The following is a 19,322-nucleotide window of genomic DNA, read 5'->3' as shown; positions in this document are numbered from 1 at the left end:
CAACTTCTGGAAACAAAAAGGAATTCGGGTTAAAAAGCAAGCCCCCCTTAAAAATAATAAATTCCAATCTTTACTGTCTGCATAGTTGAAAGTTCAGCAGTACATCTTTCATGAAAAGAATTTCCTTTTCCTCGTCGTTCCTCTGCAGCTGCTCAGCGAGAAAACACTCAGAACGCTCACTGAGCTCGACTCGTCCAAGTTACATATTAGCTTCATCTGAAGGAATCTTCAGAGCTGAGCGGCCCCCACTCCTACAGTTTGAAAGTGAGCATACACACTAGACATTTCCAAAAATTATGAGTTATTGTTTTTTTTAATAAAAATAACAGACATATAAAGGCGATTGCTATACTTTGTGACAGAAGAAAAACATTAGACAAATAGCTCAAAAGTTGCATTGGTGAGTTTTTTTTATTTATTTATTTATAAAGAAATCAATGTAGTGTGTGCTTATATAAGATTTTTTTTCTATAAATATAAAAAGTTCTCTTCATAGCAAAGGTAACGAAAATTACTTCAAAGCCGTGACAACTGTAGATACGTCAAGACAATAAAAGAGTTCTTAAGAATCGGAAGCACCGTGTGGAAGAGAATCCGACAGGGATACGCAGTCTGCGTGTGCATGTGTGTGTGTGTGTGTGTGTGTGTGTGTGTGTGTGAGTGGCCACTCTGCATTTCAACACAACGCTTCCTTTCTGCAGTGGAAGACATACAAGCTGCTGGCTGCGCTTCAGTCCTGCATTGCAGCCATGTTCTCCACAATCTGCATCTCACCGACAGGCCTTTGAACACCAACTCAAACATTCAGCTTCCAAGTAAAAACAAGGTTACATATTCATGGACCTCCCCCATACCCAGCCACACCCTTTTCCCTCCATTACAGAACCTTGTTTAGCCTTGGAGACCCTCTATGGACAACACACATCTCCATAAACTGTCAAAATATTATTTTCCATGCTGGATTAAAATGAAGAGTGCTGGTGTTTATGTCCCTCTAATGCATCATCATGTGGCGCCCAGTCTTTCACTTTGACCCAGAGCATTTTCAGAGCCTCGTTACCCACAAAATAACGCAGATTACATCCTGCAAGGCCAGCTGCATCAATAATTCTGCTTGGATCATTACCTCCTTATGAATTAAAATTGCATCTAACACATCTAACATTTTTCTATCTTCTTTTGCTAAATTTTGTTTTTATGTCAAATAAAAACCCAGAAAGACTTCAATAAAAGTTCTAAAATACAAAAAATGCATGGTTTACTTTTTTTGCTCTAAAAATAGTCATTCTGAAACCACTCCATATTATTTTTCTTTTTATGTTCTGCTAATTATTTGTACAACTGTCAAAAATCTCCAAAGTTTGACAGATATCTGATCATTTCACGCCTGAGAGTAAAAACCAGTTGCTTTTTCTCCTTAAATGAGTTTTGCAGATCAATTTAATCATCTGGTGCTTCTTGATTTAATTTCATCACAACATATTAATGCTCTAATTCTGAGCTGTGGAAGAACAGAAGATCTACATCTGTGAATGATCAGGTTTTATTATAATAAATTATGAACTATTTTGGGTTATTTCACATCATCACCAGTTTGAACCCTTATTTTGGAAAAAACACTATTCCATTTTTGTCCATCCAAATTCAGCTCAACACTTAACGCCATTTTGTACTTGATAACGGTTTTACAGGTTAACGGTTTTCATCATTTATGGTGATATATGGTTGAAAAAACTCTCAAATCACACATGAACCTTCACTGAATCGTACATTCTCCTCTGAAATCTTTATGTTAGGCCAGCTGCTAGGGGTTATTTTAGTAATTGATTATTCCAACAATGATTCAGCCAAATAATGGATTAATAAGATAAAAACTGACCCATTCTGCAGATTTTATCTTTTTAATACAATTAGAAATGCAAGTCAAATATTTCAATTAATTTTAGAAATATGAAAATAAACACTTACTGCATAAAATGCAGCAACTGCATTCCTTTAGTGAATACTTGATCATTTGGAGCAAAGGATAAATCCACAGCTAAAGGAAATCCTTCAAACATTGACATGTGGAAAGCTCAGCCCTTTCAACTGGACTGAACATCCAGGCTGCAGGGCTGATCTGGAATTATTTATTCAGATTAGTAACTGCATAGCAAGAGTTGGTTGGAAATGTTTTTTCTTTTTTTTTTTACCTGAAATTGCCACTTGAGTTCTGCATCTAACATATTCATGGTATATTCAGACAGAAATGGTTTTAATCTTAAATCCAAAATATAGATTATTTTGGGCTATTTGCTGCTCTGAATATGTTATTAATTTAGGAAATGGTCTATGAGTCTATACATTCCACTTGAACGACAAATTGATTACTAAATTAGTTGATCATCATTTCAATAGTCGATTCATCATCATTAACCTGATTAATCCTATTGATTGCTTCCAGCCCTATATTTGTTTATTCCCATTTATTTTTTGGTTGTTATCCCCATTTGAGCCAGTTGACTCAATGAAATGGGTCACATAATGACTCCTGATCAAAACTAAATCACTTTTTGCTGATCTTTTTAATTAGAACAGCTTCACCACATTTCATTTATCGGCAGTTGAAAAAGTTCCACAACAAAGGTTGCAAAAGTTGAAGTTATTAAATGACCAGCAGCTTATTAAATTTATCAGTTACTTTCCTCTTGCAGTAAGCAATAAATCAATTGACCACATGATCAATTAAAATCAGCCAGATAATATCCATTCTGATAATGTTTTTAAAGAGCAATTTTCCTCATAATCTGTTTCATTTGCGGTCTCGGTGGTGTGTGGTTTTTATTTCTGCTTTGTTTCTTGGTTTTGAGGCTTTTGGGGGAGAATATTTTAAATACCTTCCTTCCACTTCAAGGATTACGTGTTCTTTACTAAATTAAAGTTTATTGCTTTAAGAGGGAAACTTTGCATTATTTTGCCATTATGATTCTATTACATGAAAATGGTCCCAAAACAACTATATTATTGTTTATCATAATAATTTCTAGGGAAATTTATCATTGGTCAAAATTTGCCTCTGAGTCACATGATTTTTATTCTTTAACATGTTTTTATAAGTTCTTTGCAGTGACATCTAAAATCCCAAGGTGTCCAAAAAGCTCTTCAATAGGAAAATGTTTTACAAATGATTCTATTTTTACCTTAAATCTCCTAAATATATGACTAAATGTGTCCAAAACTATTTTCATTCCCAAATCCCCTGGCTTTATTTGACTGTGCTCTGAAGATTATTTTGCTCAGGTTTGATGCATTAGTGTATCTCTGTGGAGGAAGACATTTGGCACTACGGATTCCCATATATGCAAGAAATAAAATAAAGAGTGAAAACCGGAGGTCTGCAGGAGAAACCTTATTTTCCATTTACATGGCAATAAGAACTTCTTTTTTTTTTACTTTAACAGAGGAATGTTACATCTGCAGGGGCCCATAAAATACACTGTTCAGAACCATCTATCTCACTGACTCACACGCATACATCGCACTGCATTTCTTGTCCCAGGCGGCCAACGCGAGGCCTCAGAAACCTGAAGCTTGCTTCCTCAGACACAAAGTGCAGCTGGTTAATCAGGATAAGAGGAGGCCACGAGGAAGCACTTTGGTTTCACGGGACTCTGCTTAGAATAGACCCTGCACTCGCTCACAAGTACTCCACCGACCTACAGACACAAACACTCCGTGTGAAGTACTCCCAGGGGTGTCCACAGTAAACCAGGTCATGAGACAGACACCAGGATTCGCTATGGTTCACTGGCTTTTTGTGATGTTTCTCCAACATATCCAAAGATGAAAAAAGGGGGACTATTTTTTTTCAGCCTTTAAATACAAATATATACTTTCAAAAAAAATCTCACAAATGTGTATGTACAATAAAACAGAGCGAAGGTCTCTGGTGGGTCCAAAAAGCAGGAGTAAGTTTGTGAAAAGCCCGTCACACTGTGGTTTCGCCCTGCTTGCTGTTGGCCAGTCTCGTGTAAAACCTCCGCCATGAGTTCAGGGTCTTCCCAGACCAGATCCAGAAGCCGGAAGTGATTCCCACTATGAGCGTCATGAGATACTTGATCATGAAGACGGTGAAGTCCGGGCTCATGTTGGGGTGGTTCTGGATGGGGCACGGCACGGCGTACGTCTTACACGATTGGCTGACCCACGTCCTCTCCCACTGCTCACGGAAGGCCTGCTCATAGAAGTAACAGGCAATGACGATGGTGGCCGGCACGGTGTAGAGCACGCTGAAGATCCCGATCCGCACCATCAGCTTCTCCAGCTTCTCTGTCTTGGTGCCGTCGTGTTTCATAATGGTCCGGATGCGGAAGAGGGACACAAATCCAGCCAGGAGGAAGGAAGTCCCGATGAACAGATAGACGAAGAGCGGCGCGAGGACGAAGCCTCGCAGGGCATCCACGCTGTTGATGCCCACGAAGCAGACCCCACTCAGCACGTCTCCATCCACCTGGCCCACTGCCAGGATGGTGATGGTCTTTATGGCGGGAACGGCCCAGGCTGCTAGGTGGAAGTACTGGGAGTTAGCCTCGATAGCTTCGTGGCCCCACTTCATCCCAGCCGCCAGGAACCAGGTGAGGGCCAGGATGACCCACCAGATGGAGCTGGCCATGCTGAAGAAGTAGAGCATCATGAAGAGGATGGTGCAGCCTTCCTTCTTGGTGCCCTGCACCACAGTCCTCATCTCTTTTTCAAAGCGATCATTGCAAACCACCTTGTCTTCCAGTAAGAATCCAGCAATGTAGGCGATGGACACCATGGTGTAGCAACCAGAGAGGAAGACTATGGGCCGCTCTGGGTAGCTGAAGCGCTTCATATCCACCAGGTAGGTCAGCACCGTGAACAGAGTGGAGGCGCAGCAGAGGATCGACCAGATTCCGATCCAAATTCGAGCAAATTTCAGCTCCTCCTCGCTGAAGTACATCATCCCATGAGACTTCTTCAGCTCGCACGGGGCGCCGCAGTTTTCCTGCCCCAGGAAGCGGTAGTTCAGGTATGGGGGCACGACGAGGGGCCCCGGGCACCTGAACTGCCCGTGCGTGGGCTCGGGCGGGGAGCGCGCGGTGGGGTAGTGCCCGGGCCCCTCCGGCTCCGCGCGGTCCGACATGTTCTGGCCCACGCACAGCTCGCCCGCGCCGTGTACCGGGAACTTCTCGCACGCGAGGCTGTCGGGCCACTGGAAGCCGAACTTGTTCATGAGCGCCTCGCAGCCCTGCCGCGCGCGCTCACACAGAGAGCGGCACGGGGGCAGCGCCTGCTCCAGCACCGTGCACACCGGCGCGTACATGGAGCAGAGGAAGAACTTTAAATCCGGAGAGCACTGCACCTTCACCAGGGGGTAGAACTGGTGGACCTCCAGTCCCGCGTCTTCCTGGTTCGTGTGGCCCAGCAGGTTCGGCATGATGGTCTCGTTGTAGGCGATGTCCGTGCACAACGGGATGGAGATCGGCTGGCAGAATCCATGCTCCGGGATAGACATTCCTCGGTCTCCATACTGAGCGTTGACCCTGAAGGAGGCGGGCAGGATGAAGGGCAGCAGAGAGACCGCGGTGCGGAGCAGTCCGTGGAGCAGCATGGCGAGGAAGGATCTGCGGCACGACTTTCTGTTTGTTGGGAATAACTTCGCGTTCCCTCAGCCTTAGCAGCTTCCCAGAGCGCTTCTTTGTTGCTGAGCTGAACGCAGCGTCTCCCCGCGGTGCTCCTGTCCCCGTCCCTCAGCTTCTCATCTCGCGGCGGGGGAGAAACATGGAACAAAGATCCGAGATGCTCAGCTGCAAACCCGGAGCCTTCATTTAAAATCCTCTTTGGAGCCGAATGAAGTGGTTTCCCTTCCAACGCAGGAGCCTCAGTATTCCGTCTGCACAGCACGGAGTCAGAGCGCCGATCAAACTCTCTCTCTCTCTCTCTCTCTCTCTCTCTCTCTCTCTCTCTCTCTCTCTCTCTCTCTCTCTCTCTCTCTCTCTCTCTCTCTCTCTCTCTCTGCTTCAGTCTGGTTGGAGAAACGTCAATGCATGTGCAACATCTACCGGGCCCCTTCAAAATAAAAGCTGATTCTCACCCAAGCCCTGCTCGATTTGATGGGTCTCCTACTTATTAAGGATGTTCTCATCAGAAAGCAGTAACAGAAGTACTTATTTGAGCTCAGTTTAATATACAATATATGAAATTGAAAAATATACAGTTTCATAAAATATATTTTTATGTCAATAAAGAGTAAGTAGAAATTTCAATTTTTGTGCAATTTTCTTTCCAAAAGGCACACACACAAAATAATAATAATAAAACAAAATTAGCAAATGTAATTGCATTCCAAAAGAAGCAGCTGATGCTTTGACCATTGTGGCTCTGATGCTTTGATCATTGTGGCTGTTGATGGCACTGTTTCTTCTGTACAGATCAGAATATATATATATATATATATATATATATATATAATATATATATATATATATATATATATATATATATATATATATATATATTATATATATTTATTTTTTTTTTTTTTTTTCACTGCAAACAAGCCTGTCCGTTGCTCGATTCTCATCTCAGTCGGTTCTCCTTCTGGGATTCCTCTCATTCAACTCAATTTCTCCCAAGAGGAGGCGGAGCTGTAAACCATGACATTGATTTTCTGCAGTGTTTTAGCATGAAGTCTTTCAGTCTGTGTTGACTATTCTTCCAAATATTAAGAAATTAAAGTTAGAAAAATGAATCCTTTAGACATTTTATTACTTGTTATGATTTCATGGCCCTATATTCCCCATGAGGTTGTTTATGGCGCATGCAGGTTTTGGTCAGCTTCATCGAGTCGATGCGTTACATAAGTCACTGTTACATATTAGTAATACATAACAAAACATATACAACTTGAACAAGATGAGCATAAATAAATAAAAGGAAACATTTGGAGAAATAAATGAAAGTTCCTCAAGTTGGTCAAAGTTAATGTACTAGAACACGAGTGTAACAGAAAGATCATATGGAAGAATGCTAGAAGATACTTTCTATCAGTGAGTTCCAAAAGAAAACAACACAATGTTGTGTAGAAACAGGACTGTTACAGTAAATCAACTCAAATGTTCCTAAAGCCAATATTGCCATTACTTTAATACAGCCAATAGTTTCAGTCACATAATTTTTTAAATTTTTAAATTAATTTGATGTTTTTTTTTTTTGAGTTATTACTCTCCACTCCCCTATTAGACGTGTCCACAAAACAAAGTAACAAAAGCCATTCTCTTCACATCTACTTCCTGTTTATTTGTGTCTTACTTTCTCCAGCTTTACAGCTTCCTCTCTCTCTGTCTCTCTCTCTCTCTGTCTCTCTCTCTCTCTCTCTTTTTCTCTCTCTCTCTCTCTCTCTCTGACTCTCTCTCTCTCTCTCTTTTTGTGTGTGTCTTTTATACCATTTCTCATTTTGGATATTAAAACCATCTATCCATATTTTCTCTGAATGTGTCCAGAATCTTGTTCCTTTAGTCATGATCTGTGTCTCATGACTACAGCTAAAGGTTGGAATATAGACAGAGTGGTACAGTGAGCTTCACTTTTTGGTTTCTTTATAAGAACATTACTGGAGTCCAGACTCCAATTGCTCTTATCTGACTCTCCTGCCATCCCTTAGTAACCAGGCAAGGCCAGTATATTCATACAGCAACATTCACACACTAGGCAATCCAAAGTGCATTATGGAAATTAAAAATAAAGCATAAAAACATTATATTAAAGATGAAAATGTTTACAGTTTGTCAATCGGATGTTTTCCATCCTGATTTAAAGGAAGCTACTATTTCTGCTCCAATCAGGTTTTCTGCAGCTGAGGAAAAAATCAACACCTGATGTGGCTCTGATCCATGAGCCAAGTAAGAAAAGGTTCTACCGAGACCAACTTCTCATATCCTTCTGGCAACTCGGAAATGTGTTCTGGATCAAGTCCAGTAGAGCTTTATAGATCAATACAAAGCCTGTCCTTGTAGACACTGAGAGGCAGAGCAGATATCTAAAAACTTTTGTAATTTGATCCATTTTTCTGGTGTTAGTCAGAACTCTAGCAGCAGTCCTTGGTATGCCTGATTAATTCCATACACACACCAGTAAAAAGCAGCACCACCTTTTACCAGTTTCTTATTTTCTGTCAAGCAATGGATCAGAAATATTTTCATGCCCCTCAGTCACTCAGGTAATCACATAAACATGCTGGGCTACTGAACATTTTTTTTTCTAGTTATTTTATGACTTCCTTCTGGTAATATATTTTTTCATTCAACTAATATTATGACATTATTCTGATAATGAAAAAAAGACATTCTCTTCGTCTTCCCTCTGCCGCTGTTTTCTCCTCACTGTTCCAAACTTCTCCAGCTCCATCAGTTGTCAACTGTGTTTTCGCCAGTGCATAGCTGGCTCCTTCTGCTACTGGGTTTAACAGGCAGCCTGTTGGTTATTTTGATCACTGCTGCCATCTAGTAACTGGAGCCTTGTATAGTAGTCAAGCATGAAAAGATGATAAACTCACAGATCCTCTGGGTTCCTTCCAGAACCTTCTCAAAGTTTGCTGGACCTGAGGTAAGCCAGAGTTTGCCAGAGTTTGCAAACCTGGCTTACGTCAGCCAGGTTTATGGGTCGCTTCACTGCCATATGACCAAACCAATGACTTCACTGTCATTAAGCCATTTTATAATCACCTGGACTGTATACTGAAGACCAACCTGCTCCTGAGCTTTAACTCAGGTGTGTTTCAGGTTCAGGTTTTCTGGCATTTAGCAAATAAGAATAATTTGGTAATTCTAACTGACCTAAAAAAGAGAAGCTTGATCTGATTTAACTTCAGGTGGCGAGAGAACGTGTTTGTGTCTTTTTATTTTGCATATATAAATATTTGGTTTCAACTGTACAAACAAACCAGTGTGCACATTTAGAATGAGTTTAGTCACAGCTTAGTAACAAGCTCTATCAGAAATTACCTTGTGATTTAAAACAAATATTATTGTGTTATTTTCAGAATAACAGTTTACATGAGAGATGTTAAAGGAGGGAGAAGCATTATAGGTCTCTCATAAACTTCACAGGGCGTTCCAACAGGCAGCAGTTTCCCTGGTATCCTTTGAAATTTTCCAGCTGGGAAATTTCCACTGAAGCAAGGAAGGCGTGCAGGATGGCTGCACTGCTCACAGCTCAATCCAGTGTGAGAGCTCCTGTCTGTCACTTTAAGATCATGATGCCATTTCATGTAATGAGCCTTTGTACTAGGATACTCAGAACCACACAGCAAAGAAAAAGCAGACAATAGATGAAGAATACATGAGTCTATTCATGCACAGAGAAGAGAAGAACCACACCTTCATCTGTTTGCCAGAGACAGAGGAGGTGCATGCTAATAGAGGAATGCTAGTTTTTACTTGGACTCCACAAGTAGAAGAGATGCAGCCTGACATATGTCATTAACACCAGTCGTCCCATGCTTGCTCAGATTGAGGGATTACTGAAGTCAGCTGGACTTCCTTAGACATTTGGCTTACATTGTGCATGTCGTGCATGACGTCTTTTAATGTCCAAATGATTCTGAAAAGGGAAATGTGGGAAGTTGTATTATTAAAAATGTAGAAAAGACGTCTGTCACATTTCAACATGCAAAAGATGTCAGCATGAAGGCATCTGTTGGTGTCTGAAAGGAATGGTCACTGAAGATCAACAGAAAAGACTTCTTTAACTTATAGCCAATCAGATGGTTTTATAAAATGTCTCTCTTTGTTCAGTTTGATGACTTCACTTGTAAATAAATGTGCAATAAACAAAATAAATAAATATGATGTGCTGAAAGATTATAAATGGAGAAGTTTAAACAAATGAACCATTTAGATGATACCATCTTCATCTCATTGATTTGAACATTGCTTTTTATGATTTCCCAATATTCAACTTCAAAGAGAAATCAGAACAAATGCTGATTTGTGTTAGTTTGTATTAATCAGCTGGGTTACATTGGGTCCACACAGGGTTAACATTAACTATGTGGGTCCAAATACATGCATGCTTCACAGAGCATTTCAAATCCCAGTGATAACTGAACCTAAATGCTCCTTGCTAGCATGAAGACGATTTTCTGGACTGTCCAACATAAATCAAAGCTGTAGATCTACACAAATTGTAAAAGTTTGTTCTTTGGATCACTTCTAAACAGCTGCAGATTTTAAAATCCTTAACTATACATGAGGACAGCTTATTTAAAAATGATTACACTCTGTCAATATTTGATAATCAATTAGATAATGACCTGAATTTGAATCAGGTTGGACTGGAGAACTGGATATAACAGTTTGTCCTGTAAAGTACATTGTGCTGATAGTGTGCTGTGAGTCAGAGCTGTAAAAATAAGCTGAAGAGGACTGAATCATTAAATACAGGGTTTCTGTTAGAAATGATGACTCAAACCATCGTGAACATGCTGCTTTTAGATAGGAAACCTGTCATTGCAGTCAGGCCCGTATGACATTAGGTTAATGAGCAGTAAAACGGGTTTAGCTTGTGCTGAAAACAGACCTCATGGAAGTAACCCCACCCTGATTAATAATAATAAGCATTTTCTTCCTTCCCATGAAACAGAGCAACACGGCCCCATGTATGTGTCTTTATTCACATAAAGGCCCTTTCAGTCAAGTTTCACATCCATTGTGTTTTGTTTTTCATTGCTCACTTTAAAGAAGAAAAACTAAAAAAATCGAATCATTTATAGCCCGGCAAACTTTGTCTATAAAGTTTGTCAGTGGTGTGAAACGAGATGAGAAATTAAATTATGTGAATGGAGCACCAGTTTTGGTGAAACAAGTTTTATTTTAATTTCTAATCACAACAGCATGTCAAATTATTCACACCCCTCTTGAAAATCAAAGAAAAATCTTTATTGGCATTACAACAATCAAGCAATCTTTTTCTTGCTGTGCGGCTTTTCATATTTTGACTTTAGCTCCCACCACAGATTCTTTTTCGTTTTTAGAATACCAAAAGGCCAACATTACTCTCAGTCAACAAAAACACATTTTGGTCAACTTTGAAAATGTCTCATCAAATCTCTTTGTGCAGAAACCTTAAATATTTTCAAAATAAAAGTCTGAATTCATAAGATCTTTGAAGAATTTTATTTCAGGTAAACAACATTAAACATTTACAGAAGGACATTACATCTTCCATAATAACATTACATAGAGGTTGTAACAAATAATGCAACAGCTATCCTAAAGTATACAATATTATTTCACCCTATAAAGTGATTGGCGACTCCAAACCACTTGTGAAAAGGATGTTTTTGTTCAGTTTTTCAGTGCAGCGTAGAAAAAAAAAGCAAACTGCAAGAGAAGCTTCACATTAAAATCTTGCAAACACAGATTTATTGATGAGCACAGCCAGGATGCATGTCAGAGCCAACCTACATGTTTATTATAGTCAAATCACTTATGTCCACATAATAAATGCCAAAAATAGAGGCCTTTCATATATATATATATTTATAGAAATATGCATTATCATACATGACTTTTCATTAGCGCTAAGGAGACTCTTCCAACCCTGTTCACACGCTAAGCTTCCACCTTTGACGTTTCCGGTGATATTTCATTTTGCAGTCACAGTGTTAAATATGCAATACCACCCCTTTCACTGGACCTTCTACAAAATGTATGAAGAACATTCCTGTTTGAACAGAGTTTCAACTCTGCCCACGTGGGACTTGAAAAGTTTTACAGCAAACTGCAGGCTGCAGGAGCTCCAGGAAACAGTTGGGGGGTGTAATGAAGCAACGCGCGGCACACAGAGAGCGTGCTCACACAGGGAGCAACATAGCAAAAATAATTATTCTTGGCTAATACTGCCTGCAATCCCTAAAGCCACTCGAGGCTGGGCAATCTTAGCACAGCTCGATGGTATTAACCCTCTTCTGTCACGCTGCTTTAGTGGCATTACCCACCGCCTCTCCTCCCCTTTTTCCTGCTGCACAATCACAGCCTGCGGGTGACACTGAAAAGCTGAAAGATAACTTCAAGTAGAGCAGATCTACCAGCTCCCCTCTGTCCATGTAAGGGTTCACATCCAGGGATGAGATTTACATTTGTGAGGAAGCCGGCATGCTCTGCATCCAGCCGAGAGAGAGGGCATGAATATTTATGCGTTTATCGTTTAGGGAAAGCCAGAGAGTAAAGTGACCATACAGGCAATTTTTATTTAAAGTGCATTTTTTAAAATGCTGCTGGGTAAGTTAAGCCCATCATCTTTTTTAAATCTCAGAGGTTCAACTCTGTGGTTGGAAAAGCTGGATTGGAACGGAATCACAATAAACTGTCTAAGTGCCTCATAACTCCATAGCTTCCCTGTTATTGGTTGGATATTCCCACCTGTACGCAGTACTTGGATGTCATCTACAGGAGAAGCAGCAGTCGCTGTAATCAACCTTAAAAGCAACAGTCTCAGTCTGTTGCTGAGACTGACTGAATTCTCTGACATTTGCTTTGTCAAAGAAAACCATTTATTCCCAACGGCTCCAGTTCAACTTTACAAATGTCAAACCAAACGAAGGAAAACATGCAAAGTTATTAAGTGGAAGATGGCTTGTTTGGGTTTTTATTTCTGTTGTGAAAAGGAAAAAAGGTTCTGGTTTCCCTATTTATTCACTGTTTACCAGCTTGTTACTGGATCAATATTGAGTGGGTCTGAAAAACCCACAATATGCAACATTTTTTTATATATGTGATAGATTTGACTTACCTTCTATTTTTAAAAATTCTAGCTGAAGTCAGAAACTAATAAACAAACATGTTGAACTGTAAGTGTATCTGTACAACAGATTTGGACAAACTTTTCGAAATGATTATTTTTTGGTTGTTTCTATTATGAATTTGTGGATGGAATTATTGCCATATAAGGGTACAGATGCTAGTACAGATATGTCTATGGTATTTATTTTAAACGCTACGTACCAATTATCAAACAGACTATACTTCACTATGCTGACACTTCCACCTACTTATTGTTTCTACTAAGGTAGAGCCAGAAGGGAGGGTTTGTCAGTCATTTTTGAGACCTTGACCTGATTACAGCAGATAAACCAAAAAATAAGGCTCTTCTGCATCATTATAGACTGCTGGTTAGTTTATCCATTTCAACACTCAGGAAGGAAGGAGACTGTAACATTTGGTTTAATACAAAGCATGTCATTAGCTTGCTTTGGGATATCATTCTTAAAAATACAACAGTGGTCTGTATGGAGAGAACTTTTTACTGCAAAAGTTGCATTAAGTAACCTTTTAGAAAAAAAGAAAAAAAACAGTTTTAGCTGAACAATGGTGTTGAAAGTAAACTATACTGTAGCTGGAGCTGCAGAAGCTGCAGAGCAGTTTCTAATGTTAGGTAATACAGCTGTCTTACCTGGAATTGTATATGTGTGCACTTGTTTAGTTATCATATTTAGGACCATTTCTTGCATATTTACTAACCTTTTGAAGACCAATGGGCCTCATGGGGACCAAAGCCCAGTCCCAATACAGAGGACCCCATTGTTTAGGGTTAGGGGTGAGAGGTGTGATGTGAATTAGGTTTTGTTTTGGGAAAATATCTGGGTTAGGCTTATATCCAGTTACTTAAATTGATGGAAGTCAATACAAAGTCCTAATACGGGTTGAAATGCAAACTTGAGTGTGCGCATGTTATTGTGTGTGCGTGTGTTTGTGTGTGCTAGAGAGGAACAGGAATAATATCTACAGTATCCATTTGTCCGTGGCTTTAGATTTGCAGCCTCATGTTCTCGGCTGTTCAACAGTGCAGGGCCGTTATTAATGTCTCACTTGTTCTGAAATGGACTAATGAGAAGGAAGCCATTAGTTTGATTATACCTTACAATTATCACAACACAACTACTCTGTAATATTCAATTATCTTTACACAAAAAGAAAAAAAAAGAAATCTTAGCAATAGAAAAAATCATTTTTAACATATTTGCAAATGATGTCACTTTATATAGCCGAGCTTTGTTCAGTAGAAAGTTCCAAAACATCCAGAAAAATATGCAAAGTTTTGGGGGAAGACATCTCAGGGAACAGCCTCAGGAGAGTGTATGTTGGTGGCCTAGGGACGAGTCAAAGTTATGCACAACCTTTGCAGCACAGGCTGCACATAAACCCATCCTTCACACATTTACTTTGTCAAAGAAAACTCTGGTGTAGTCATAACTCTTGAATAAGGAACAAACAGATTTAAGTATCAACATGAATCGATCAAATTTTTTGGCATGTCAGAAAACTTGGAAGATGGATTTTTCAGAACTGGATCAAAACATAGAGTGAGGCTTTTTAGCCTATTGTCTTGCTGCTTTGTCTTTATGTACATTAGCTCGTATTCTCAGATGGAAGCACTGACACTTATATTGCCCATGTTTGTTATGCTCAAATCTATGTTTCCATCAGAGCCGTTGTGGTTCATTGGAGTATTGCGTCTAAAAGCACTTTGCGCTGTCCCTGCATCATCAGTATGTTCAACACAGATTGTTCAGGAGAAGCTTTCAGGTTGCAACAACAAGATCTGGTTCCATCATGGAGGTCCACTGACGCTACCCAACCCAACAATGAGAATGTCCCATTTAGAAATATTAGAATGCAGGAGCCTCATGTTCAAAGGGTGCAGATGATTGTCCATGAATTAAATAGAGAAGCATCGATATTTGAGCAGGACAGTGGAAAGCATGCTGTAGGGAGTACCATGAACTCACTGGCTTTATCATCATTATTATTATTATTATTATTATTATTATTATTATTATTATTATTATTATTAGTATTAGTATTATTAATTTTCTTTTGAAAAATTATCATAAACAGCACAGTGTGAATATAATATTGGGACATTTCAGTTTATTACTTTAATCTTATGCTCATTAAGCCTCTGTGGAACAAACATTTTGTATTCATTTCATCATCTGCAATTTGACTGACTGATTACTTCATATTTTTTAAAAGCTAAAAAACATCCTACAAACTCACCAAAACTGACCTGAAACATATGTAAAGATGTGAAAACTTCTATGAACTGTTTAAAAATCATCTTTTAATTTTATAGCCTGTCCTCCTGGCATTGTTAAAAAGCATTACATTTTAAATTGATAGGATTAAAAACTGAAAACTTAAATGCATGTCAAAAGGACAATCTGTTTTTCTTCTCAGAGTAGTTCAATCCAGTTTTAATTGAATTTTGGAGAAAGATTTTGGAGTTGCTTGTAATTCTGAATTCCAGGAGAGGGAAAAGCCAAACATCCAACAACCTGCCTGCTATCTGCTCAGAGAGTGAGCCGTGGCTGATTGTCTCTTCCAGTCGACAGAGACAAGGCCAACTTAACCACAGCCGAATCCACAGCTGGTTCCGAGAAACTTAACAGCATTTGACACAAAATGGAGGCACCCTGTCATTTCTCATGATAAGGCTGTTTTCTGGCTCCCCATCATCAGGATGACTCCTTTAGAGCTCAGACATGGATTCTTCTGAGTTTCCCTCAGTCTGCCAATACATACTTAGAAATCTAAATTATGCCACGTGTTTAATCTATCAGAGAGACAGAGCGAGGATAGAATGATGATTTTGAAAATATACATCATATTTAAGCTTCAGCAGAGACATTTATCCAACCTAATCCTTGTCTTATTATTTCACGTCCCTACATCTCCAAGTGCCTCTTGTCTTTACAGCAGTTGTCTCAGCTTCAGCCTTTCCCTCTGCACACACAAAAAGTGGGTGATCCTGTTTCTGCAACAGGTATACAATATTAACAGGTTTTACAAATCAATCTGTTAATCATTACTATCACTACTTGTCCAATCTGTGCTTTTTTCTGCATCTACACAAAAAGGGTATATGGAGAATCTCCAAATATCCTTTTTTCAATAAAGAAATGTTTTTTTGATAATTCAGAGAGAATAATTCCACCTGCAGGGTAAATATTTAACTAGCTATTTGTGCTTGCGTTTTCGCTATATTCTGGATTTTTCTTTGGAAGTATTCACATATTTTTTCATAAAGATTATCTAAGGAAAAAATAACTTGGTTCAATGGTACCTGATACACTATTGGCTAGCAATTCTAAACCGGCCAATCCAAGAGCGCCATTTATTTGACAAATTATCCCAAAGAGTAAAGATAAGTAAGATTGTTGTTGATAATTTTCACTGTGTGTATAAATGCACGTTAAGATATATTTGGTGTTTGAATGATATAAATAAGCAGCTATAAGGCTTTTCAGAAAGACTCCATTATTTGTGGATTTCAACTATTTGTGAGAGGGTGTGGACCCTAATCCCTGCAAATACTGTATGATATATTGATATGGTTCAGCAGGAAATCCGTGCAACTCTTTGTACATGAGACCACATCTTTTTTATGTTCTTTTATTTGGAAGAGTCGGGCAGTTCCATCAGCTTCCTTAAAGAAACTAGCCAGGTCTTTTTCCATTTGATATTGCTTTGCATGCTGTAGAGCAGAAAAAAAACAAAAGAAAAAACAAAAAAATAAAGCTAAATGTTTTAGGATAATTACTTTTTTTTTTTACAACTGCTACTGTCTCTCTAACTCCCGGCAACCTTTAAAAAAGAGCTTTTCTTTAAAAAATATTAACCACAAAGACAAAAGTGATTCAGGAAATAAGTACATTTTACAGCAACTGGTCTCAATCCGAAATACAAAGATTGAAGGACCTCCAACATGGCTGCCAGGGGACGAGTTGCATCACTTTAAAGCTCTCATCATCATCATTATCATGATCGTCAACATCATCATCATCATCATCTTGTTTATTGTTTTTTTTTTTCTTTTTAAAAGTCCACAAATCAGAGCTGAACTGGACAGAAATGAATCAGAATTCTAAGGACTTCCTGTGGTCTCCAGCGTGATTGGACTGAGCCTCCTGAATGCATGTGTCTACAGGGAGAGCTTCCCTGCTGAGAACCGTTCAGTGGTAACAAGCAATAATAATAAAACTGTCCTTTATATAGTTTCTAGATGATTACATCATACATACAAATATACATTCTTAAATAGGAGGCTAGTTACAAACACAAAACACAATATGTAGCGATAGTAAAGTTGTTTTGCTTCTACTGTGACAATGATATATGAGTTATTAGAACCTTATAAAAAGTAAACAAAACTTGCAAATAATAGTCTGAAATCTTAGATACCATTCAAAATGCATACCTTTTCACTCACCTTCTGAAGCATGCATACAACACACACACACGCACATACGCACACTCACGCATACATTTTGTGAAGGTAATAAATAAAGAGAGAGCTGGGGCCTTCTCGATGTCACCATCTTTATCTTCACCTTTTCTTTTTTCACAGCAGCCACCTGGAAACAGACAAAGATACGACACAATGTGTCAGTAACACACTCCAAACCACTGACAGTGTGGCGAAAACACATACCACACATGCTATAGTTTGTTCTCATGCTACTAGGGTTTCACATGAGCTAATAGTGAACTTCTGCATGTCATGCAGAAGTTAAAGTGGCCTGGTGACAGATAATCTGTGTGAAGTTCGATCTTCACATTCTCCTTGTACGACTGTTGCAGTCTGAAGAAATTTTCTGCTCCTGACCAAAAACAACCAATCAGAGCTAGGAGGAGGGTCTTAGTGCTATTAATCAATGCTGCTCAATGTTCTAATGGCAGAGAGACAACTTATTGTTCAAGAAAAACCACTGATTTGTCGACATAGGTACCCATCCTAACGAGTCTTAGCATAGGTGGCAGGCTATGTTGTGGTGAACCAGCAGAGAGCAAGAGAAGGAGATAAGCATGAGATTGATTGAGATCATAAGATCCTCCTCCTTGCTCTGATTGGTTGTTTCTGACTCCATGGGGTATTTCTGCAGATAATACTGGGAGAAGGCCAAGAACCTCAGTTTCTTTCCCAGACTATGTGTCACATATATTATACTGCCATGTTTGAAAAACATGTTTTTTTATTATAAAAGTGACATACTGCAGCTTAGCTGTTTATCCTTCCGCTCCCTTCTGCCAACACTTATGAACTAAAGATACAAATAGCTCAATACCTCTGTCTGAGAACAACAATTAAATCAGGAAAACGGTCAAAAAACATAACAGCCAACTGATCATCAACATAGTTTTAATGTTATTTATAACCTTGCTAACATTTGACTGTTTTAGCCACTAGTGAAAAAACGCTCTTCAATTTCTTTATCAACACAGTTTACATATCACTCTGCATAAGTGGACACTGCCAAAATATATATATTCATCAGTCACAAAAACATGCTAATTTCTAAAATAATGCATTTGTTGTTTGTTTTGACTGGAAGAAAAGAAAAGAACAGAGCAGCAAACCCAGAGCAGAGTTGTGATGTGGCAAAGAGGAGCAGGAAGCTGTACAAGAGAGATCAGAGGCTGAAGAAGAGAACCAGGGAGCGTAAGTAGGAGAAGGAGTTAAGGATATCAAGCTGGTGAGAGTGAGGGGATGGGGGGTGGAGAGGCTGAAGAGGATGAGCCAGAGAGGAACAAGAGAAGGAGTGATCAGAGGAAAAGGAGAAGGAGTAAGAGGTTGACGTAAAGGAGGGATCTGGAGATTAATAAATAATACCTTGCCTCTATCTGGTCTTTTTCTTCACCCCCTCCACCCTACTTCCTCCCAATCACACCCCCCCTCCCTCCCCCCAAACTGTCTGAGGATTGGATTCTGCCAGTCTTTGGTAGTCAGCTCTCAGTAAAGCAGTCCATTCCACATCAGGAATCCCAAACATCTGGATGAGTGCTACTGTAGTTTACCCACTCCAAAAGGTCCATGTGACCATGAGAGAATGTGCTGTTGGTGTCCAGAGAACGTGATGAACAAACAGCAAGCAGAAGATTTTTAATTTAGAACAGGAAGAAAGTGAGAATCCTGGAGTCTGTTAACGGAAATCTACTTCAGTCCAACAGCTGACCAGTTAGACCAGAACAAAACCAAGTCAATTAATTTAAATGTAGTTTAATTTGTCATTCAGTAAAATATTTAAAAGACAAATATATTCCATCAGAAGATGTTCTTTCCAAAGAAAGTTGAATCAACCTCTGACCTGATTTGGTTAGGAAGGTTTAAGTATGCAGTCCAATTCTGGCACTAAAACAAAGCAAAACAGTTAACTGTGGATCATCAAAAACACGTCTTTATTCAAAGGAACCAAATGCAGGGAGCCCACTACATCACAAAGCATTATGGGTAAACAGAACCAAAATAAACCCAGATGT

General features: G+C 39.2%; 2 protein-coding genes across 4 annotated transcripts in view; both read right to left on the bottom strand.

The window, feature by feature from the left end:
* Positions 1-385: 385 nt before the first annotated feature.
* fzd1 (frizzled class receptor 1) lies at positions 386-5,909 on the bottom strand. The gene has a single exon (XM_055042142.1). The coding sequence runs from the start codon at positions 5,612-5,614 to the stop codon at positions 3,968-3,970; it is 1,647 nt and encodes a 548-aa protein (XP_054898117.1). The 5' UTR covers positions 5,615-5,909; the 3' UTR covers positions 386-3,967.
* Positions 5,910-11,154: 5,245 nt separating this feature from the next.
* cdk14 (cyclin-dependent kinase 14) overlaps positions 11,155-19,322 on the bottom strand; it is a 150,519-nt gene continuing 142,351 nt past the window's right edge. For all 3 annotated transcript variants that reach the window (XM_055041929.1, XM_055041930.1, XM_055041931.1), the window contains one exon: positions 11,155-17,419. The gene's annotated coding sequence lies outside the window, so the exon portion shown is untranslated. The remainder of the gene's footprint in view (positions 17,420-19,322) is intronic.

The sequence above is a fragment of the Poeciliopsis prolifica genome, unplaced genomic scaffold (genome assembly GCF_027474105.1).
Source record: "Poeciliopsis prolifica strain line A6 unplaced genomic scaffold, Auburn_PproV2 SCAFFOLD017, whole genome shotgun sequence".
In the NCBI taxonomy this organism is placed as follows: domain Eukaryota; kingdom Metazoa; phylum Chordata; class Actinopteri; order Cyprinodontiformes; family Poeciliidae; genus Poeciliopsis; species Poeciliopsis prolifica.
Note: the sequence above shows the minus strand (reverse complement) of the source record. Positions and strands in the feature narration are given on the sequence as shown.